This window comes from Magnolia sinica, chromosome 11, assembly GCF_029962835.1.
Source record: "Magnolia sinica isolate HGM2019 chromosome 11, MsV1, whole genome shotgun sequence".
In the NCBI taxonomy this organism is placed as follows: Eukaryota; Viridiplantae; Streptophyta; class Magnoliopsida; order Magnoliales; family Magnoliaceae; genus Magnolia; species Magnolia sinica.
Genome location: NC_080583.1, coordinates 65768905 through 65793073, shown reverse-complemented (window position 1 = coordinate 65793073; position 24169 = coordinate 65768905). Strand labels below are relative to the sequence as shown.

The window sequence follows — 24169 nt, the reverse complement described above, 5'->3', positions numbered from 1 at the left end:
GATGGACTCTAGATTTCAGGGTAATGTAGTGCCAATGATTTTGCATGTTTTAGGTCTTGCAGATCATATTTAAAGTGATAGTGCTAATTTCACAAGTACTCTAGTTTAACACTTACTAATCTTAACCTAATTGCTAAAGGTTCTGGTCCTAGGTGATTTCTGCCTGAGGTGGTACTCGGGTCTTTGTACAGATTTTTTCGAGATGTTACAATTTCTGTATGGAATGTACTGTATGCTGTCATGTTTACTATGTATTTTATAAAATGCTTAAATGATTGCAATGCTTGAATTGTTTGCTCAATACTATTATAGCTATCATATGTGAATGCTATTGCATTGAAGTGTGATTGGGACTACTACGTAGTCCAAGCAATCGGTAATAAGTTCTGACTAAGTGGCTGACTTAGCTTTGCCACATGGACATGTTTGATGAATCCGAGTTGTACGGTGACTATCGACAGTGGTTAGGCCACACAGAGTGCGTATGCGCTCCATGTCGATTAGATTAGCGTGCGCTCATACCAATCGAGCTTGTCAAGTAACCCGATTGGCCTAATGTGTGTTTACCATGTATGGACACAACTGCTTGAATTTAAGGTACAACTTAACAATGTAAAGCCCGTTTAAACCTTGGTACCACGATCTGCTAAGAATCATGAGCCGGTCATGGTGGTATGGGACACCGTGGTCGAGCTGTCGGCCTACGCTGGGGTGACTAGCCTCTCCGTAGTGTCTAATGAGCAGCCTAGACTCGTGAGCCGAGTACGGTGGTATGGGAGGCTGTATTTGAGCTGTCGGCCTACGATCAGGTGACGAGCCTCTCGTAGTGACCTCGAGCATACACTAGGTCTACGCTAAGGTGACGAGCCTTTCCGTAGTAACCTTGAGTATAAACTAGGTCTGCGCTGAGGTGACGAGCCTCTCCGTACCGACCTGAAACTGCCTATCGTATGTGGCTAACTAGGATTGATGACCTTAAATGGAACATTGTTTGGGTAAGTGATGTAAAGGGAGGTACTTAGCTTTTCGAACATGCTGTTTGAATAAACTTAATTAAGAATTTGGCTAACACGATCATACATGCATTGCATGTGCTTTGGCGAGGAAGCACACGTTTAGCGGGAGTGGTGCATGCACGATCGTGAGATGATGTCGCTGAGGGAGTGCAGGCAAGGGCATACATCATTATAAGCATATCATTCTTGTATTAACAAGAGTACTTAGGACTTGATTGTTGTATTATTTTATCATTACTACTTGATTGAATTGATAACATGTTAACCTTTGCATTATAACTCCACTGAGTTGATCACTTACTCCCACTCTGAGACGGTGTTTTAAAACACTAACCAGACCCTATTGTAGTTGTAGATGATGATGAGGCTTACGTGACGGAGCCTGACTTCTATGATGATGAGGAGTTCTCCTATATGCAGTTTTCAGGCGGGTCTATGTAGACCATGTTCTGATCGACGGGGTTCTAGTGATGTTGACTGGATGCCACTACACTTTGTCATTTTGTATTTTGGAACACACATGTATATTCATTTTGTATATTTTGGAATTATACATGTATATATTTAGCTTGGTGACATACTCATACTTTGGGGATTGAGAACACGTTTCTACTTTATCTATCTACCTCAGTCTTTAGCTTGCCTAATTTACATATCTCTAGAGTATGGTATGCCGTTTTAGTATAATCCCATTCATGTTTAATGCACTAATGCTGACAACATTAAATCATCATTCTGTATATTGCATAAGTGATGTGACGGATCTCGGGAGTTGAGCTTTGCTCGACCCTTGGAATTCGGGGCGTTACAAGTTGGTATTAGAGCATGATTTAGATTAAACTGGACTTGGGTTATAGTCAACTATGCACACTATGTATTTTGACTTAGGAGGGTGCAATAAAACGTAGAAATAGTCCTAAGATTCCCAATTTCGCCCATCAACGAAATTGACTAAAGTTGACCATTGAAATATGACTGTATGGATCGTTGATCATGTGAGATGATCCCAAACCCCCTCTAGACCGTCGATCAACGTGTTTAGACGACGATTAGGTGCATTCCATGCTCAAAGGACCCGAAAAGCGTGAATATCCGTGAGATGGGACCCGAAAATGCCTCAAACGGACTGGGGGCCCAAACGACGTAAATTGGGGGATCCGAGGTGGTTCCCGTGCATATCCGGCACCCCGGGGGGGGGGGGGGGGGGATAACAACGCCCCTGGGTCAAGCCATTGCCCCATGGCATCGCCGTGCCGGTGATGCATCGCCGACCACGGACAGCGGGCCTGTCGGGCCGTGCCGGGCTGGTCGAGCCGTGCCGGGCTGGTCGAGCCGATACATGTACATGGTAGTGGGGCCCACAAAATCATGTGGGCACCCCTACACCACCCCCATTTGCTTCTTTTCTCTCATTTCTACCCTTCCAAGCTTTCCAAATCTCCAAAACTTCCATTTTTCTCTCTCAAATCCTTCCTCTATTCTCCTACCTTCTTCTTCTTCTTCTTCATTACCTATCCACCCACCATCATACTCTTCAAACCCATCTTCTACACTTCCCATTTTCCCTATATCCTACTCATTTGGGCACAAAGTCTATCGCTTTGTCTCTCGTATTTCAAAAACCTCCCAATCCACCTTCTTCGTAAGCTTTTTTGGCTCTCATGGCTCTTTTTGAGCTTGTGGCTGCAATTTTCTCTCTCTCCACATTTCTTTCCCTCATGGGAAAGAAGAGGGCTTCCACGGATGAAGCTGGGCCTAGCCGCCCAACCCGTCCAAGAAGAAGATCGGGCGCTGAAGCAAGTACAAGCGCCGCACAAGAGCTGAGAACGAAGAGGGAGCTTGATCCCCAGGTTCCTATTGAGAGAGCTCTACCACCAGGCATTACGCATGATAGATTTCAGGGCTGTAGAGTCCTTTTCGAAGCACATGTGGATGAGAAGCTATTTGAGCTTTATTCGATGATGGACCGCCTATTGGAAGGCGGATGGGGTCCCATATTTGAAGGCAAGTCAAGTGCGATTGTGAGCACTGTTTGAGCCTTCTACGCCCACATATAGAAGCCACTGCTGGAGCCTTTATAGTTCACCATCCCCGTGGGAGGGTGAGAAGTTATTGTCGATGTCGATCTGATAGCTCGGATCATGGGGATGCAGTATGGTGAGGTACATGCCAGTGAGAAGAATCTCAGGAGTGCGCGTGAAAGAGATCGCCGTACACGATTTCTTTGTGGTCCATTGATCCATTGGACTCGAGGCAATTGCCTCCCAGCGACCAAGATGACTCCTGATTTCTGCCTACTCCACCACATATTCACATACAATGTGTATCCCAGGTGGAGCAACTACACCGAATGTATGCGCTTGATGGTGGATTTCTTGTTTAGTGCTGTGCACAGAGACAAATTGTGCCTGCTTACTTTCATCCTACGTCAGATAGTCCTGACCGCCCGTTCTGTAAGGGCAGCTAATTCACTCTCATTTGGCTAACTCGTATGCAAGCTTGCTCGTAAGTTCGGCTACCGACTTGACAGGGAACTTGTGCCAATTCACTTTATAAATGATACCACACTCGCCAACACGAAGATTGGGCCGCGACCATGACGTGATGAATCTGAGGACGAGGAAGAAAGTGACGAGGATGAGGAGAGTGAAGATGAAGAAGGTGAGGAAGGAAATGATGAAGAGGAAAGAGATGAGGAAGACGAAGAAGAGAAGGCCCAAGACTCTGATGAGGGCTCTCCTCCTACTACACGGGAGCACCGTGGTGATCGGGCTGCTTTAGAAGCCCGCTTGACTCAAATAGAAGAGAATCAGGCCGCCTTGAGGTAGGAGGTCAAGGAGAGTCAGGCTGATTTGAAGAAGAAATACAAGAAGATGTCGCGCACCCTGTGCTGCATGCAGGACAAGGGCGCCCCTCCACCATCACCTGAGTCGGATGAGTAGTCCCAACATGTAGTTGTCTTTGGATTTTCTTTTGTTATCTTACCTTCTATGTAATCTCCTTGTTTCGTAGTATGTTAGAGTTGTTGGGTTGTTTTAGTGTTTACAACCTTGTTTAAATTAGCTCACATGCATCTTCAGTCATGATTCATTTAATATTATATCTCATGTATTGTGACGATTTTGGTTAAGTGAAATGCATGAAGCTCCTTTTGTTGTGAAGTGTGTCGAATGCTTGACAAGTTGAATGTTGTTATGCTAAATCTTACGCGGGTTGTACCCTATGTTGTGTATAGGGGATGCCGCCTAAGAACACTCGGCCCATGACGCGCCTAACACTTGGCGATAGCCACACAGACCCTAGTTTGGGCCCGGATTTGGATACTATGTCGGATTCACAGCCGGCCACTGGCCCCATTAATGGGCCGACACCTATTACACCACTGGTTCATAAGCAGAACTGTGCGTCTTCCTCGATGCCTCACGTGCCTTAGGCTTCTCCTCCTGATAGGTTGGAGCAAATGATGCTCCTTATGCAGCAGCAGCAGCAGATTTGGACCACTTTAGCAGGGGGCCTTACCTAGAATATAAATGTGGTTCCACCTGCGCCACTTGTGCACCCTGCTGGGAACATGAACGCCAGCAGCTTATTCGAGCGATTCCAGCGCTTCCGACCTCCCACTTTCACTGGTACTTACAGACCCGAGGAGGCCGAGTATTGGCTAGATCGCATCTCTAAGATGCTGAAGCCGCTGCACTGTACTAAGGCAGAACAGGTTGAGTTAGTCACCTACATGTTCGAGAAGGAAGCCAGTCTCTGGTGGGACAGCATCCTTCGAACCATCGCTCCTGGTTATGTGTGGACGTGGGATGCTTTTGAAACACGCTTCCACGAGAAGTATTACCCTCTCACCTACCGTAATGAGAAGGAGGGAGAGTTTCTTCACCTCCGACAAGGAGGGATGACAGTGGTAGAGTACAAGAACAGATTCACGGAGCTGGCTAGGTATGCTCCGTGGATATTAGCTGATGAGTCGATGAGGATGCAGCGTTTCTCAGATGGGTTACGTCCCGAGATATGTACGAAGATGTGTTGCATTAGCATATCTAACTATGCTGAGCTAGTGAGCATGTCTCTATGAGCGGAGCAGGACGGGGATAGACTATCCCACATGCATGTACCTATGGGTCCGAGACCACGACCTGATTTACCGAGCAGACCATTCCTCGACAAGAGACCACATGCAGATTCATCTCCTAGGCTTGCAGCTCCACTGACTCAGCTGAGGTGACCGGACTTGTGGTGCACCTACTGCAAGAGGTCTAGCCACATTGCTATGTATTGTTTTACTAGGATGAGGGATAATGGCTTCTCGCCACCTCAGAGGAACAATCGCCAGCTTCCTCAAGCTATTTTAGCCCCACCTCTATGGTCAGCACCACTAGCACAACCATCTTTTCAACTACCTGCACCTCGATTTAGGCCGCCTGAACGGCCTATAGCACCTCAGCCCAACCGTTCTCAGCAGGCGCGAGTACATGTGCTTGCAAATGAAGCGCCTGAGTCGACAGCTACAGTCCCTTTGGCTTTCGAGCTTACTGCCACATACAAGGTACACCAGTATTTTTGTTGGTGGACATTGGGTCCACTATTTCGATGATATCGTGTTATACGGTCAAGCGCTTAGGGCTGAATACGACCCTTATGGTTGGGGTGAGAGTGATCACAGCAGCAGGAACATTTACAGATGCTACTAAGTTATGTAAGGGTTATTTGATAAACTTAGGGAGCAGAACTATACGCATTGTCCTGATTGTCACTTCCTTATACCATTATGACGTCATCCTTGGCATGGACTGGCTTATCGAAATGAAAGCTGAGATTGACTGCGACACCAGACTAGTGACAACTCCCGGGCCTGAGGGCACGACCTTTACATTTCCCGTGTAGGTCAGTTGCCCTTTTCTAGTTCTTTGTTATGCTTCCTTACTGAAGAATGTTGATGGTCCGACACTTGGGAACACGCCAGTAGTTCATGATTTCACGGACGTGATCAAGAAGATATCGGGACTACCTCCTCGGCACGAGATCAACTTTACTATCGACCTTGTGCCTGGTGCGACACCCATTTCACTACTGACTTATCACATGCCTCCATGTGAGATGGAGGAATTGAGGAGACAAATCGATGATCTGTTGGATGCCGACTTCATACGACCGAGTGTATCTCCTTGGGGAGTGCCCGTGTTGTTTGTGAAGAAGAAAGACAGGTTGTTGCGATTGTGTATTGATCATCGCAGGTTGAACCAAGTGATAGTGAAGAACAAGTATCCTTTGCCCAGGATAGATGATCTGTTCGATTAGTTGAAAGGGGCACAGTACTTTACTAAGATCGACTTACAGTCAGGGTATCACCAGTTGCACGTCAGGGAAGAGGACGTGCAGAACACAGCGTTCAGAACCAGTTTTGGGCACTACGAGTTTCTCGTGATGTCGTTTGGACTCACGAATGCACCAACAGTGTTTATGGACTTGATGAACTGGGTATTTCGACCGTATTTGTACTGATTTGTCATCATTTTTATTGATGACATTTTGGTATACTCTATAAGTAAGAAGGTCATGAGGAGCACCTACGAGCGGTCCTTGATACGCTCAAGAAGAATCAGCTGTTTGCCCAATACAAGAAGTGTAACTTTTGGAAACAAGAAGTCAAGTTCCTGGGACATGTAGTGTCCAAGGAAGGTATAAATGTGGACCTTGCGAAGGTAGCCGCAGTTCAGGACTGCGAGCAGCCCGGTTTGGTTACTGAAGTGAAGAGTTTTCTTGGCCTGATAAGTTACTACCGTCGATTCATTCGGGACTTTTTCAAGATAGCTAGATCGTTATCTCATCTCACTCGTAAAGATCTCAAGTTCGCCTAGAGCAAGGGGTCAAGTATACCATATACACGGATGCTTCTCCTGTTGGTTTGTGTAGTGTCCTTATGCAGAAAGACAGGGTCATTGCCTATGCATCACGACAGTTGCGGAAACACGAGGAAAACTACCCGACACACGACCTGGAGTTAGCGGCCGTCATATTTGCATTAAAGCTCTGGAGACATTACCTTTACGGAGAGGAGTTCGAGCTCTTTTGCGACCACAAGAGCCTTAGGTACATATTCACACAGAGGGACTTAAATATGAGGCAAAGGCGATGGATGAAAACCTTGAAAGACTTCAAGTTCGAGGTCTCCTATCATCCTGGCAAGGCCAACCTTGTGGTGGATGCATTGAGCCGCAAGAAGACTATAGTATTTGCGGCTCCGCTGATGATAGAGGAGTGGAACATGGTTGAATTTTTGCGAGATTTTGAGCAGAAGCTTATGGTGGTGGAACCGTTCGAGAGTGTTGCACATATTCGTGTGCAGCCACTTATCAATGGCCGAATCATAGTGGCTCAGGGAGAAGATGAATGGTTGCTAGAGTTGAGAAAACGAGCTAGTGACGATGAAAACTCAGAATGGAGAGTTGGTTCGGATGGGGGCTTAGGTTATCATGGCAGCCTATGCGTCCCAAATCTTCATGACTTGAGAAGGAAAGTTCTCGAAGCTGCTCACAATTCGACGACAGTGATGCATCCTGGTAGTACGAAGATGTACCGGGACATGAAGCGTTCATACTGGTGGGACAACATGAAGGCCCACATAGCAGACTATGTATCACATTGTCTCATGTGCTAACAAGTCAAGGCCGAACATCGCCGACCTCTTGGTTTACTTCAGCCCATGCCTATAACTGAATGGAAGTGAGATTTCATCTCTATGGATTTCATTTCGGGGTTACCAAAGACGAGGAAGGGATAGAACTCCATTTGGGTGATTATGGACCGATTGCCGAAATCGGCTCATTTCCTCCCCATTAGAGTTTCAAACTCCGCAGACGAGTTGGTCAGGTTGTACATCAAGGAGATTGTACATCTCCATGGGATTCGTATGGAGATCGTGTCGGATCGAGACATGCGATTAACGTCTATCTTCTGGACTCGTATCCAGGAAGCAATGGGTGTGAAACTGAAGTTCAGTACTGCGTTCCACCCACAGACGGATGGGCAGATGGAATGGGTGAATCAGGTGTTGGAGGATATGTTGCGAGCATGTGTGCTTGATTTCAAGGACAGTTGGGATAAATGTCTTCAATATGCTGAGTTCGCTTATAACAACAGCTTTCAGGTGAGTATTGGCATAGATCTCTACGAGGCACTGTATGGGCATCTATGTAGAGCACCGCATTGCTGGGCAGAAGTTAGTGAGAAGAGTTTGATTGGTCCAAAATTAGTACAGGCAACCTCAGAAAAGATCGATATTATCAGGCATTGACTTCTTGTAGTACAGAGTAGACAAAAGAGTTACGCTGACACGAGACGGTGACAGCTAGAGTTTGAGGTCAGGGACCACATGTTTCTTAAAGTGTTCCCCATGAAGGGAGTCCTTCGATTTGGCAAGAAGGGGAAGCTTACGCCATGATTTATCGGTCCGTTCCAGATTCTAGATCGAGTGGGTGTGGTAGCGTACCTCCTTACTTTACCCACACCACTCGCAGGCCTGCACAACGTATTTCACGTTTTGATGCTGAAGAAATACGTTCCTAATCCTTCCACATTATCAAATGGGAGCAAGTACAATTGAGTGAAAATGCCACTTATGTACTGTGATCGACACGTATCTTAGACAGGAAGAAACAAGTACTTCGCAGTAAAGTGATCCCGCTTGTGAAGGTACTATGGACACACCACACTGAGGAAGAGGCTACTTGGGAAACAGAAGCCAAAGTTCATAAGAACTACCCTCAGATTCACGTGGAGTACGAAAAGGTACTAATTTTGAGGATAAAATTTTTCTTTAATGAGGGTAGATTGTAACGTCTCGAAAAAATCCGTACAAAGACCCGAGAGTTAATTACTAATGGTCGATTTCTTTAGAAATCAGACAAAAGTTAATTAAGTATTAAACTGAATTAATCGGTAGATTAGCTTAAATCACTTTTTATACGAACTGCAAGACCCAAGACTAGTAAAATCGCTAACTCTACATTACTTAAAAACATAGGATCAATCTCTAAACCCAGTTGCTCTTGGGAGTGCATTGAAACTCCGTATCGGACATGGACCACTCGTTGAAAGTCTGATGACCACGAAACAATACAGATATGACCACCTTACTAGGCTTGACAACCATCGCGGGAATCAAGTCCAAATAGTATCCAGAAACGCACAACTTGAGCCTGGAGCAAAGTGTGTGAGAAACGCGAATACCTTTAGAAAATTGACTCAACTTAAGTAAATTGAGCGATTCGCTTGCGGGCCAAATTTAAGGTTTTAGACCATCAGATTCTGACCCAACTACACCTTTGGATTAGAAAAATTTTCCTACACATGTCAGTGTACTTGTGGCCCTGATCGATTGGCGGTGACCGTTAAACTGAAACTGGTCCTCCGTGGTCGATCCATGAATCCGATTAGACCGAAATCTTAACCTGACATAGATCCATTGTCAGGGGACTTTCTTCAGACTGTACGCAAGTAATGGACCTCTAGATGAGCTCCGTTGGCCCAAAACAAATGACCTTTGGCTATAACCTAAGTATACCATGGCCCTGGGGCCATTGAGTTCACTTTTGAGCTTATATAAGGCCCTTAAACCCCCTCTCTCCCATGCCATACGAATTTGTAAAACCTTAGGTGAGAGGAAGAGAAAAAGGAGAGAGAAAGAAGAAGAGAGAAAGGAGAGTTCCCGACGATTTGTGCTGGACTATTCCCTACTACCCTGCACACTGAAACGCCTCTCTATTGAGTCACTCAACGAACTTCGATTTTGATTTGGGTAAGGAATCCAAACCCTAACCCTGATTTAGGAATCCAAATGAGGGCATCGGTGAAATCGCTAACCTGTTTCATTGATTAGGTGTCCAAAGTTCGGTTTACATGAATTGAGTGTACGAACCGAGTTCGTAAAGGGTGTACCGGCAAAAGGTGTGGAGTATAAATGCTTAGGTTATGGTTTTCAAGGCTTTCAATGTCAGGAATGATTTGTGACTGACTTGATTACTGTCAAGTGTGTTTAGATACGATGTTTTCCACGTATTACATATATATATATATATATATATATAAACTATGTTGAATACAATGCATTTTATTTGTTTGTTGAAATGTCTGAATGTATATGGAAATATGATTTGTACTTGCTATGCTTGTAAATTGAGAATACATGATCATTGTATGTGTGGCAACTCCTTTGTGAAAGGATTTGCCCTAATATATGTTGTAACTAATATATTACATGTATATTGAAATGTGTAGTCTAAGTGTTTGATAAAATGTCTGAATGAGAAATTATTTGATGAAACGTATTTATTAAAGGTGTTGAGATAAGATTCTCAATTACCTTAGCTATTTGAATGGATTTCTCCATGTGTTTTACATTAGGCTTAATGATTTCTGTATGGAATGTACATGTATGCTGTCATGTTTACTATGTGTTTTACAAAATGCTCAAATGATTGTAATGCTTGAATTGTTTGCTCAATACTATTATAGCTACCATATGTGAATGCTACTGCATTAAAGTGTGATTGCTACGACGTAGTCCAGGCAATAGGTAACAGGTTATGACCGAGTGGCTAACTTAGCTTCGCCACATGGACACGTTTGATGAATCCGAGTCGTACGGTGACTATCGATAATGGTTGGGCCACACGGAGTGTGTATGTGCTCCATGTCGATTAGATTAGTGTGCGCTCGTACCAATCGAGCTTGTCAAATAATTCGATTGGCCTAATGTATGTTTACCATGTATGGAAGCAACTGCTTGAATCTAAGGTACTACTTACTAATGTAAAACCCATTTAAACCTTGGTACTATGATCCGCTAAGACTCATGAGCTGGGCATGGTAGTATGGGACACCGTGGTCGAGCTGTCAGCCTACGCTGGGGTGACGAGCCTCCTCGTAGTGTCCAGTGAGCAACTCAGACTGGTGAGCCAAATACGGTGGTATGAGACACTGTATTCGAGCTGTCGGCTTACAATCAGGTGACGAGCCTCTCATAGTGACCTCTAGCAAAGACTAGGTCTACGCTAAGGTGATGAGCCTTTCTGTAGTAACCTCTAGTATAAAACAGGCCTGCGCTGAGATGACGAGCCTCTCCGTAGCGACCTGGAACTGCCTATCATATGTGGCTAACTAGGATTGACAACCCTAGATGGAACATTGTTTGGGTAAGTGATGTAAAGGGAGGTACCTTAGCTTCCCGAACATGTTGTTTGAATAAACCTAATTAAGAATTTGGCTAACACGATCATATATGCATTGCATGTGCTTTGGCGAGGAAGCGCACATTTAGCGGGAGTGGTGCATGCGCGATCGTGAAATGATGTCGCTGAGGGAGTGCAGGCGAGGGCATACATCATTATAAGCATATCATTCTTGCATTAACAAGAGTGCTTAGGACTTGATTGCTGTACTGTTTTATCATTACTGCTTGATTAAATTGATAACATGTTAACCTTTGCATTATTGCTCCACTGAGTTGATCACTCACTCCCACTCTGGGACGTTTTAAAACACTAACCAGACCCTGTTGCAGTTGCAGATGATGACGAGGCTTATGTGATGAAGCCTGACTTCTATGATGATAAGGAGGAGTTCTCCTATATGCAGTTATCAGGCGGGTCTATGTAGACCATGTTCTGATCGACGGGGTTCCAGGGATGTTGACTAGATGCCACTACGCTTTATCATTTTATATTTTGGAACACACATGTATATTTATTTTATATATTTTGAAATTATACATGTATATATTCAGCCTGGTGACATACTCATACTCTGGAGATTGAGAACACGTTTCTACTTTATCTATCTACCTCAGTCTTCCGCTTGCCTAATTTACATATCTCTGGAGTATGGTATGCTATTTTAGTATAATCTCATTCATGTTTAATGCACCAATGCTGACAACATTAAATCATCATTTTGTATGTTGCATAAGTGATGCGACGGATCTCGGGAGTTGAGCTTTGCTTGACCCTTGGAATTCGGGGCGTTACAATACATCAGGTGGATCACACGTCCTACGGACATGTGGGTAAAGCATACATCATGGTGGTACCCCGTCCCTAAACGGCGTGGATGAAATCATATATCAAGGTGGACCGCACGTCCATCAAAATGGATAGACAGTGCGAATACAACACATCATGGGCCTAATACATATTACAATGGGCCGCTCAATAGGCCTCAAGTGGGCTTGGACCACACCAAAAATTATTTCAATAGTTGTAGGTGTATCCTGTGTATCACTATACACTATCATCCATGGGGCACATGGCCCACTAATGATGATCAGCACTGTCCAAACATTGTCTGGATAACTTAGCACCATCCAAATATTTCCCATGTAAATTAGCACCATCCAAATATTACCCATGCAAATCGGTACCATCCAAACGTTGTCCAGCACCGTCCAAACATTGTGGACGGTGTGGATATGGAACATCATTGAGGTGGGGTCCACGATAGCACCTTCTAGACGGAGTCCAGCATCATCCAAAGCATTGGATAGTGTGGATGGGAGACATCTAACAAGGTGGGACCTATAGAGCCTACTGACGTTATTCACAGTAGCGCTGGTGGGACGTATACTAGCCAACCCACATACACACGTGTGAGTTATATCAGCCAACCCACATCCACACGTGTGAGTTATATCAGCCAACCCACATCCACACGTGTTACTGGACGGTGAGGCTAAGACGTATACATCAGGGCCCACCGTCCCATGTGCATGGACTGTGTGGATCAAAACACATCAAGGTGGGTCACTAGGTGGGCCTGCCCCTGGCACACGTGTCCTCTATCAACAGGTCAGTTTTCAACTGACCTCACGGTGGGCCTCTAGGCATTATACAACGGTCGGAATTCAATCCCGCTGTTGTTGTGGTGTGGCCCACTAGATCTTGGGCGATGTAAGGACGGACGGTGTGGATAACACACACCGTAAGTGGGACCCACCGTATGTACATAATATATTATACTACTATTATTATTATTATTATTATACTACATCCAGTCAGCGTCAAGACGCTGGATGTTTGGACGGACAGTACAGATATAATCATATACATCGTGGTGGGGTCCACACACGTGACCCACCAAATATAATATATTATAACACATACATCATGGTGGATCAGCACCGTCTAGACATTGTCCATGTAAATCGGCACCGTCCAGATCTGCTGGACGGTGTGCATACACCACATACATCGAGGTGGTCCCACACCTCCTGTCCAAATGGACGGTGTGGGATGAAAACATACATCATGGTGTGGTGGATCTCCATCATCCAGCAACATGGTGGGCCACACTTCAAATAAAAAGGGAAAGAGAGAGAGAGATAGAGAGATGGTGGAAATAGGAGGGACCCGCCACTATGGGCCCTTCAAGCTTACAATCACATATATCAAGATGGGTCCCATTAAAAGTCGGCCCTAAATCCAAAAAAAAAAGAAGAGAAGATGATGAACACCCACCATTAGATCTCCACTTCCTTCTTCCGCCAATGCATGCTAAAGCTCCAATGAGTGAATTTCAACGGTCGAGATGGATCATGGACGGTTGGATTGGGTGGTAGGGAGGTGGGCCACACCAAGCTTCTCCATGGAAGACATGGATGTTGGAGTTCCTTCTCTTAGGGTTGGAGAGATAGAAATGAGAGAGAGAAAAAAATCATAGATGAAAAGAGATGGATGGAATGGTTGTTGTAAGGGAGGGGATGGGAAGGCACGGTTTAGTTTGAATTTTGTGTAAAGGAGGAATGGGTAGGGAGAGAGAGAGAGTTGACTTGTGAGGGGGGTGAGGTGGCATGGGGTATGGGTGATGTACTTGACATACGGTGTGTACTTGATTGATTGATTGATGGGATAGGTCGTAGAGATTTTCTCGTAATTCGCAATGCGTAACATTTTTTCGGAATGAACACGGGCCCACATCTCCTGGCTTGGGTATCGGATCGAAGCGCGAGTCGTGACGTTGGAACCGCCGCGACGGCACGGTCACTAGGGTACAAGTTTCGAGTCGAGCCAACTCTGGTATATAGGAAACGACTCAGGATCATGCGCAAACACTGATAATAGATTGCGGCCGGTAGGACCATGGAGTCCTACAGAACGGTACGGTCTAGGATACGGGCCTTACATTCCATGTGTCCTTTAAACTCAAAAGTGAAGAGACTTCAAGTTTTAACTTTTCATTTTCAGATTTTAAATTTTCAACCTGGGAGGTTTTGAAATCTAAGTCGCACTTAGTTTTTTCAAAACGGTTTGAAATGTGAGATTTTTCTAAAACAAGAGAATCAAAATTTTCTTTAAGTTTTGAAAACTTTTCTTTTTGAAGTTTTAGTTTTACAGCAATTTTACAACTTTTCTTATATAGGACATTATAAGCATCTTGAAGATCTTCTTCATTTTCATGATCACTATTCAGATTTTCTTCACTAGTTGAATCATCATTATCTGAAAAAGTGAACTTGGCTAGAGTCATAAGGGCTTTAACTTCATTACCTGTAATACCCTGAAAATCGGGGGGTCGAGCAGGTACCCAACTCCCGAGTTCCCACGCATCACTTATACAACATAGATAATGATGATTTGATGTTGTCCATGTTAGTGCATAAAACATGAATGAGATTAAGCTAAATCAGCAAATTATACTCCAGGGACAGTTGAATTTACGCAAGCGGAAGACTGTGATCAGTGTATAAAATATATAAATCATTGTAGGTCCCCAAAGTATGAACGCATTACCAGGTTAAATAGTTACAAGTGTTGTTTCAAAATACAAATATCCAAAAAGTGATGGTCCACTATAAGTATAACCCTGAAGCCCCGTCTATCAGAACGGTCTATAGAAACCAGCCTGAATACTGCATATATGAGAATGCCTCCTCATCATCCTCAAAGTCCGGCTCCGCCTCACAGACTGTGCCATCATCTGAAACTACAACAGGGTCTGGTTGGTGTTTAAAACACCATCCCGTAACGTGGGAGTGAGTGATCAACTCAGTGGAACAATAAAGCAAAGGTTAACATGTTATCAATTCAGTCAAGCAGTAATGATAACGCAATACAATAATCAGGTCCTAAGTACTCTTGTTAATGCAAGAATGATATGAAATAATGATGCATGCCTTCGTCTGCGCTCCTTCAGCGACTTCATCTAACGATCGCGGCATGAAACACTTCCTTAGTGCTTGACTTGATACGCCAAATACACACGTAATGCGGTGCATGAACGTGATTAGCCAGGTTGCTTACTTAGGTTTATTCATACAGCAGGATTGGGAAGCTAAGGTACTTCCCTTAAATCAATTCCCAAACAATGATCCATTATAGGATCGTCAGTCCTAACAAATCTCATACGATGTTGTGGTTCTAGATCACTACAAAGGGCTTGTCACCTGATCAGTGTAGGCCTAGTTTAGACTCTAGTTACTACGGAAAGACTCATCGTCTCCGTGCAGTCTTAAAGTATGCTCGAGGTCACTACGAATGGCTCATCACCTAGACGTAGGCCGACAACTTGAATACAGTGTCCCTAACCACCGTATTCGGCTCACGAGTCTGGGTTGCTCACTGGACAGTACGGGGAGGCTCGTCACCCCAGCGTAGGCCGACAGCTCGACCACGGTGTCCCATACCACCATGCCCGGCTCATGAGTCTTAGCGGATCGAGGTACCAAGGTTAAAGGGATTTTCCACTGGTGAGTTTGGTACCTTAGATTCAAGCAGTAGCGTCCATACATGGTGAACATACATTGGGTCAATCGGGTTACTTGACGAGCTCGATCGGTATGAGCGCACATTGACTTGATCGACATGGAGTGCGTAAGTATTCCGCATGGCCTAACCACTGCCGTCAAACGACGTATGACTCAGATTCGTCGAACACGTCCGGTATAGCGAAACAACCTCAGCCACCAACCCAGGATCTGTTAGCGATTGCCTGGACTACATCGTAGCCCCACTCACATTCCAACAATCGCGCTGATATATAATAATCCAAAACAGCATGTGACAACCAGTGTAAATATAAATCTTGCTTAAGCATTTAAACAACTACATCATACACATGTTATCACACATAAGCATTTCATCTATAATCACATATTAGTAAGATAGGCTTCACACCGGAAACTATAACTACGTATAAGGGGATCGAAAATCCTATCTCAATACCCTCATTAGATACATTACATCAAGATTTTCTCATTCAGGCATTTTATCAAGCACTTAGACTACACATATTACATACATGTAATATATTAGTTATAACACATATTATAGCAAATCCTTCCATATAGGAGTTGCTATACATACAACAATCAAGTATTCCCAATCAGAAATCATGGCAAGCACAAATCATAATTCCATACTCATTCAGACATTTCAACAAACACATGAAATGCATCTAAAATCAACATAGTTCACATATATGTGTATTATACGGAAACCCTCGTATCTAAGCACATGTGATAGCAATCAAGCCAGTCATAAATCATTACTGGCATTGAAAGCCTTGAAAACCATAACCTAAACATTTATAGTCTGCACCTTACGCCGGTAAAAAAGTATCGAACTTAGTTTGTGTACCGAGTCTTTGTCTACGGTACAACGGCAACCTACAGTACGAAATAAGTTAGCTATTTCACCACTAACACTATATGATACCCTAAAATAGATTAAGGTTAGGTTTTCTTACCTAAGTGCGCTGTCAAAAACGCCAGAATATCCCTACAGATGTGATAGATAAGCGTGTGGAGTGGTAGGATTAAATCCCAAGAACAAACGCCAGTACCCTCTCTCACTTCCTCTCTCTTTCCTTCTCTTTTCTCTCTTCTCTCTCCTAAGGTTTTCCAAATTCGTATGATATGAGAGAGAGAGGGTTCAAGGCCTTTATGTAGGCCCAGGTCTGATGGAAATGGCCCCAAGGCTAAGGTATACTTAGGTTATATCCAAAGGGCATCTGTTTCAGCCCAACGGAGCACTTCTGATGGCCCTTCTTCTGCGTGCGGTCGGACTTAAGCTCCCTGACATTAGATCTAGCTCAATCTGAGTTTTCGGTCCGATTGGATTTACAGATCGACCGTGGCGGACCAGTTTCAGTTCAACGGTCACCAGTACTCGATCAGGGTCACAAGTACACTGACATGTGTTGGAAATTTTCTCTGATCCAAGGGTATAATTGGGTCAAATTCTAACAGTCAGAATCCTTAGATTTGGCCTGCAGGAGAATCGACTCAATTCACTTAAGTTCAGTTTAATTCCTAAAGATATTCGCATTTCTCACACACTTCGCTCCGAGCTCAAGTTGTGCGTTTATAGATACTATTAGGACTTGATTTCTAGATTGGTTGTCAAACCCAACGAGGCGGTCATATTCGTATAGTTTCGCAGTTACCGGACTTTTGACGTGCGGTCCAGGTCCGATAAGGAGTTTCGAAGCGCTCCCTAGAGCACCCGGGACTTGAGATTGACCTTAAGTTTTAAGGTAATGCGGCAGTAATGATTCTGCATGGTTTGGGTCTTGCAGATCATATTTAAAGTGATTAGTGCTAATTTCACAGATTAGCTAGTTTAGCACTAGTTAATTCCCGCCTAATTTCTAAAGGATTTGGTCCTGTGTGATTTCTACCTGAGGTGGTACTCGGGTCTTTGTACGTATTTTTACGAGACGTTACGTAAACCGACTTGGTTTCAGAATCTTCTGATTCAAAAGAGGCTTCAGAGCTAGAAGATTCATCCCAAGTAGCCAACATTCCTTTCTTTTTAGGTTCATCCTTTTTATGACACTTATTCGCTAAATGCCCATATTCATGACAGTTGTAACACTGACTGTCTTTTAAAGATTTTCAAGTTTTAGATTTATATTTTTTCTTTTCATTAGGTTTTTAGAAATTTACCTTCTTTTTACTTTTGAAAATCTTATAAAACTTTTTAGCTAAAAGGGCCATATCATCTTCAGAATTTTCTAAATCAGAATTATTACTATTTTCTTGAGAAATACATTTAGAAGATTTAAGGACGATAGATTTACCTTTAGGAGCTTTAAAAGTTAACTCATAAGTTTGTAATGAGCCAACTAATTCTTCAACCCTCATATTATCCGTATCACGAAGTTCCTGGATCGCAGTTACCTTTGAATTGAACCATTTAGGGACTGAGCGTAGTATCTTTGCACAGACTTTACTTTCTGGGATTCTATCACCGAGACCCCACATAGAGTTCACAATGTCATTCAATCTTATATAGAAGTCCATGAAAGTTTTATTTTCTTTCATACGTATTTTCTCAAATTTAGTTGTGAGGATTTGAACTTTAGATTTCTTGACAATTGTTGTTCTCTCGTGTGTCATTTCTAAAATATCCTAGGCTTGCTTTACAGTATCACAGGATATAATTCTCTCGAATTCATCCGGTGATAGTGTGCAAGTGATTACATTTAGGGCCTTTGCATTGACATTACTCTCACTTTTCTAAAGAGTGGTCTAAGAAAAATAAGGTGTGACTTTCATAGATTTGGATCCGTCAATACCAGTTACTTCAGTGGTAGGAGGGGTCCAATTAGTCACTGTGGCTTGCCACACGCTCTCATCCATGGATTTTAAGAAAATCCTCATTCTGGCTTTCCAATAGGCATAATTGGAGCTATTAAATGGTGGAGGCCTAGTGACTGAAAGGCTATCAAAATTTGACATCTCAAATAGCTCAGATCGATTAGCTCAGGAAACAAATCCAAAAAGAATAATAATTAAAACGAGCTATTAGGATCTGATACCGCTTGAAAAGGCCGAGCTAAGAGTCCTAGGGGGGTGGGGTGAATAGGACTATGCCAAATTAAAAAATTAACAGCAGAATTTAAACAAATAATTAGAGATAGCGCATAAACAATTCCACAATGCTGAAAAGAATAACAACCTCAAATGTACAAGTATTGAGAGGTTGATACAGATGTTGTTCTAAGGACAACTTTACACCAAAAACCAAAGGTTTATAGTAGGACAACCTGATTCCTAGAACGGTCTGTGTATCAAAAACTCAAACCGATACAGAGGAATAAAAATAAAATAACAAGGAAAAAAACTAAGCTATTACAACATTTCCACACTTGCATAAAAGAAATTACAACATTCTCCACAAATGTATAAAGGGAAATTACAACATTTAAAAAATGAAATAATCAATCAATCACCACAAGATCAGAAATTATAGTGGCTCGTTTGTGTGTACACCAACTGTTTGGAAAAATAGCCACACGATTACTCCACTCCTAATATCCTCACACAGTGGATATTAGCATTTACTATGAAATAGTTTTTTCAAGGTTCACCTAAAACCTTCACAATTGTGTCTTTCAAGTGGGCTTACACAATTCAAAAAACTCCACACTCTGAGTTTTCTGGATCACCTCAGACAAACCAAAAGAAAGAGATTTTCTGGCAGAATCTCAATAAAACCAAAAGAAAAGAATTTATAAAAATATAAAATACTTATCTGGATATTCCCCTTTTGATGTAGCCCGGTAGAACCAAATCGGAGTAGAAGTTCAACGTAGAAGTTCAATGTCCACACTCACTTATGAAATGGTTCTAGGTTCTAAATTGATTTTAGATTAAATCACCTCGGGCTAGCTTAATTTGATTTTGATTCCAAGAAATGGGAATACTTCAATCCCTCTTTCAAATAAAATTAGAATGTAGAATACAAAATCAAATGCAAAGAAAGCTAATTAAAGAGAATATAAAATGAGCACTAAATAGCTTAAGAATATCACTAACTTATCTCTTAGAGCGGCGTATTGATTTTGCTTGAATTAAATATCAAACTCTGAAATTCGTGCTCTATTAATAAGTGTAGAAATCGCACCTTCAACTGGTCCTGAGGTCAGCATGACTGGTCATAGGACTAACAAACTTTTAAAAATTTGGGCACGTTAAGATAAGGCCGTTCCATGACTGGTCGTAGGGCCTGCTCGACCAGTCGAGTGGCCTTCACGACCGGTCGAGTCCTGTCCACGACTGGTCGTGTGGGACCCAATTTAGTTGCTGCACTTTGAGTCAAGCCTGCAGGACTGGTCGAGCACAGGTCGAGCACTGTTCACACGATCGGTCGAGCAATCTCCAGGACTGGTCGAGGAAATAACAAAAATTCTCAAAAATTAGTAACAAACTTAGGACTGGTCGAGGAATTCTTGGATTGGTCGAGCTAGTGCTAGGACTAGTCGAACATAGTCCAAGACTAGTCGAGAAACAGTCTATGCACTTATAAAATGACCCAATTAAATTATGTATTCAAAATGACCTACCCTATGGTCAATCTAGGGTCATTCATACCTTATACATGATGTATGAACATTGAATCTTCTTTTGCTTCAGTTAATAATTGTTCTTTGAAGTTCATGAAGCTTGAGATCTTGACATATGTAGAAGCTTGAACTCGAGACTTCTAAAGCTTGAATTTGTAATACATTGAAGCTTGAGCTTGAGGTTCAAAGTATAGGAACTTTGTCTTAACTTGGACGAAGCTTTTGAAAACTTGAACTTTGAAGCTTGAAACACTTGGCGATGTACTTGAATCATGAACAAGTAATCTTACTTTTGAAGTTCTTGAAGTAAAGACCTTAGTTCTTGTACATGTGATGCACAGTCTTGAATATGTAGATGCGCTACACAAGACACAGATTCCAAGAAGTTTTGGCACTACAAAATTTGATAATCATAGAAGCTAGAAACCATAACACTTACACATACCTGAAGTGATGACTGAAAGTGTTAAATCTGTGTAGTTATCCTATACAGAGTGCAAATATGAGCAGCATAGTCATAATTAAAACAAAATTTTCAGCAGATTAAAAACAGGTAATGTAGGTAAACAGGCATCAAAGGATGGATCATTAAATACATATTAGAATCTAAAAAAGAAAAAAGATATCATCTAAAATAACCTACATTAATCCAGCTAGTCAACACAACTAGCACTACCGCAGAAAAAAGTTTTGTCCAAAAACCACTTGGCTGACCAGCCAAAGAAAACATAAACCCATACGGTCAAGTGAGGGCACTTCGCTCAGTCGGATGACTAATCTGGAGAAAGCAGCATCAACACAAACTCCAACCTCCTATGCTCAGGGAGAGAAAGGAATGAAGCAGATTGTTGTTCATCTTTCGATAGTATTCTTGTTGCACGCAGGATCTCATGACATGAGAGGCCCTCAATTTACTCCAGAGCTGGTACAATCTGCGACATACGTACCATGTCCTTCCCTTGGTGTATGGTAATAGCTAGTGACTTTACAGCTTTAGCAACGTCACTCATTCCTTTGCTTATGATATCATAAGGGAGATTCATTCTTGCTCTCTTCCTTAAATTGGATGTTTTACCTGTGTTGACCGAGTTATTCCCATTCACAGTTGGACTTCGGTTTGTAATTTGAGCACTATCACGACTTTGATATGACCACTGGATGTTAAGCGCACTGTCCCCTATATCGCCACTCGATAACATAAGAGTATCGTCATTCAGATCAACTAACAGTGTCGGTGACATATCAGGATCCTTAAACCTTCTCGATGGCTGAGTACTACGCATGTTTCCTATGGAAGCACGTAATCCAATTACTCGATTATTACTGAGTAAGTATTTTATGTCATCCTACCTTCGCACCGTTTTCCCTTGAATATGTTGTGCATAAGGATGTGACTATTGACAACAACGAAGAAAAATCGATATAAGTAAACATACACGAGAAGATGCGTACAATTTTAAAAGAAACATAATTGCTAAAGTTATACAAAATTTTAATTGAAAATAGTCTCACCCATATGTAATACTCCCAAACCTCGTCCAGAGCGGTCACTATCTTCAAGTCATCGTCCCATCCAAACCCACTAGCGTTCAGGGAGTCCCAAACCTCGAAATACAGCCTCTTCAATGTGCGTAGGTGATTCCCAACATGTTTATCTTGAACTGATATCCCTATTGCACTCCTCATAATTTTCACGACTATTTTGTAGGTCTCCTTCTTAAATCCATTGGCACTCTTACTGTCATTTGTAACAACATCCATCAGCGTATCAATAAGGTAGTCATCCATTTCATCTGTTCAGCGCATTACACCACTTGACAATCCATTTTCATCAAGTGATTTTAATTTATATTTCCTCGGTGTCCTTCGTGGTGTAACACATGGGTCTTGACCGATTTGTTTTGTTGGGGTGGATTGGTTGTTTCGTTTGTTTGGTGACATTTCCCCGTCACTAACTTCAATTATCTTCAAATAGTGATATGAACATATTTAATAAGCATTGCATCCTTGCATACAAGTCATATAATAAAGGAAAAATTTTCACTAAGATGAAGGGAGAAACACACATGTCAAACATGATATAAAAGTTGAAGGGGAGGATAATCATATTTTCAGACATCCTAAATGATGATAATCTTGACACATGCTTGTAGATAACTGAGATTAGAATCACATATTTCTATTACCTACTACAAAATGACAATTTAGCATGCGATTATCATACGCTATGACTCACAAGATGAGATTCATTCCACATCCTCGAAGCAATATTGTCTCGAAATGTCGCCCATTCGTCCTTTTCACGTTGTGTGACATTAACCTCATATGGTGACAGATCTATACTCTCCATTACATCCGTTGAGGTGACTTCATCTTCGATTAAACTATCTCCTCTAAATAAACGAATAAAGTTGTGTAGCACACAACATGCGATCACTATCTTCACTTGTGTTAGAAGATTGTATGGTGGAGCTGATTTGAGGATCGGAAACCGAGCTTTAAGTACTCCAAATATCTACTCAATAACATTTCATAATTGAGCATATCAGTAGTTGAAAAGTTCTTTCTTGTTCGAAAGATTGCGGCTCATACGGTATTCATTGAGGTGGTACCGTACAGCGCGGTAAGGAGCCATAAATCCAGGTGAAGCGTAACCAGCATCAACTACGTAGCATTTACCTACAATTAATTATGAGTAATTATCAATATAAATAAAGTTAGAAATCATCCTATAAAAATGCTCCATCATATATTTATACGTGAAATACCCTCGGGGATAGTAAAACGATCAGTGGAATATGTCAATGCATTATATAAGACGCGTGTGTCAGAGGCAGATCCCTCCCATCTGGCGAGCACATATACGAACATCAGATCAAATGTACACGCGGCCATTACGTTCTGAGAGAGGACCCCTTTTTTGTTAAGGTGGGTTGCACCTTCCAATGCAGGCACATAGGTGGGTACATGGGTGCCATCAATTGCACCAATACAGTCCTAATTTCAACATGCATTATTAGCAAAAAAATAGATAAAAATGTTATTACAAGACTAGATGTTGCATAATATGATTACAATTGAGCATACATGAAAGTACATGCTCCAATTAGGATTGACTAGAATCTCGATAGGTGTTTCCGCACGTGGGAGTTTTACAAACTCCGGATATAGTCCAACAATAGCATCCAAAGCTTTACTAAAATATCGACTTACGGTTTCTCCAGATCTTATAAACCGATGCCTGATGACACGGTTTCTCACATTATTCCCTACTTTATGAAGGAACATGACAAGTTGTTCTTCCATACAAACATGTTTCCCATCAAGAAAGAGATTTCTATCATTGAGAAACGAGCATAGATTGAAGAATGTGGCTTTGTTCATTCTGAGTTGTGCAACACACTCATTGTCACCCGCTCTAATTATCCCATTTATTATCCTGCTTCTTTCATAGTCCCCAAATCTTGAGGGTGTCCTAAATAAGTAATTACTGTAATATTCTCCCACTGCAATAGTTGTTGTTGCTGCAGCAAGTATAGCTGCAAAAGCAGCCATTTCCTCTTTTGTCCATCAATGTCCCTCCATGTTATGATTATTTCTTATACAACACACTGAATGAAACTGAGTAAGCATCTACCACACAATATCAAATACCAATTTCATATCTGGATGTACAGTAAATGTCCTTCGATATATACATTTCTTCAAACTATCTATTGATTTTACAAATCCTATATGTAACACAATTTCACTAATAAATAATTCATTTTCAAATAGCAGGTCCCATAGAGTTGATCAAAACAAGAGAT

General features: G+C 42.3%; 1 protein-coding gene across 1 annotated transcript; it reads right to left on the bottom strand.

Moving 5' to 3' along the window:
• Window positions 1–22578: 22578 nt before the first annotated feature.
• Window positions 22579–23915, bottom strand: LOC131218139 (uncharacterized). Its single transcript, XM_058212818.1, has 4 exons — window positions 23448–23915; window positions 23129–23357; window positions 22978–23039; window positions 22579–22875 (listed from the first exon to the last, which is right to left on the bottom strand). Exons 1-4 carry the CDS (start codon window positions 23913–23915, stop codon window positions 22579–22581), a joined length of 1056 nt encoding a protein of 351 aa, XP_058068801.1.
• Window positions 23916–24169: the final 254 nt, after the last annotated feature.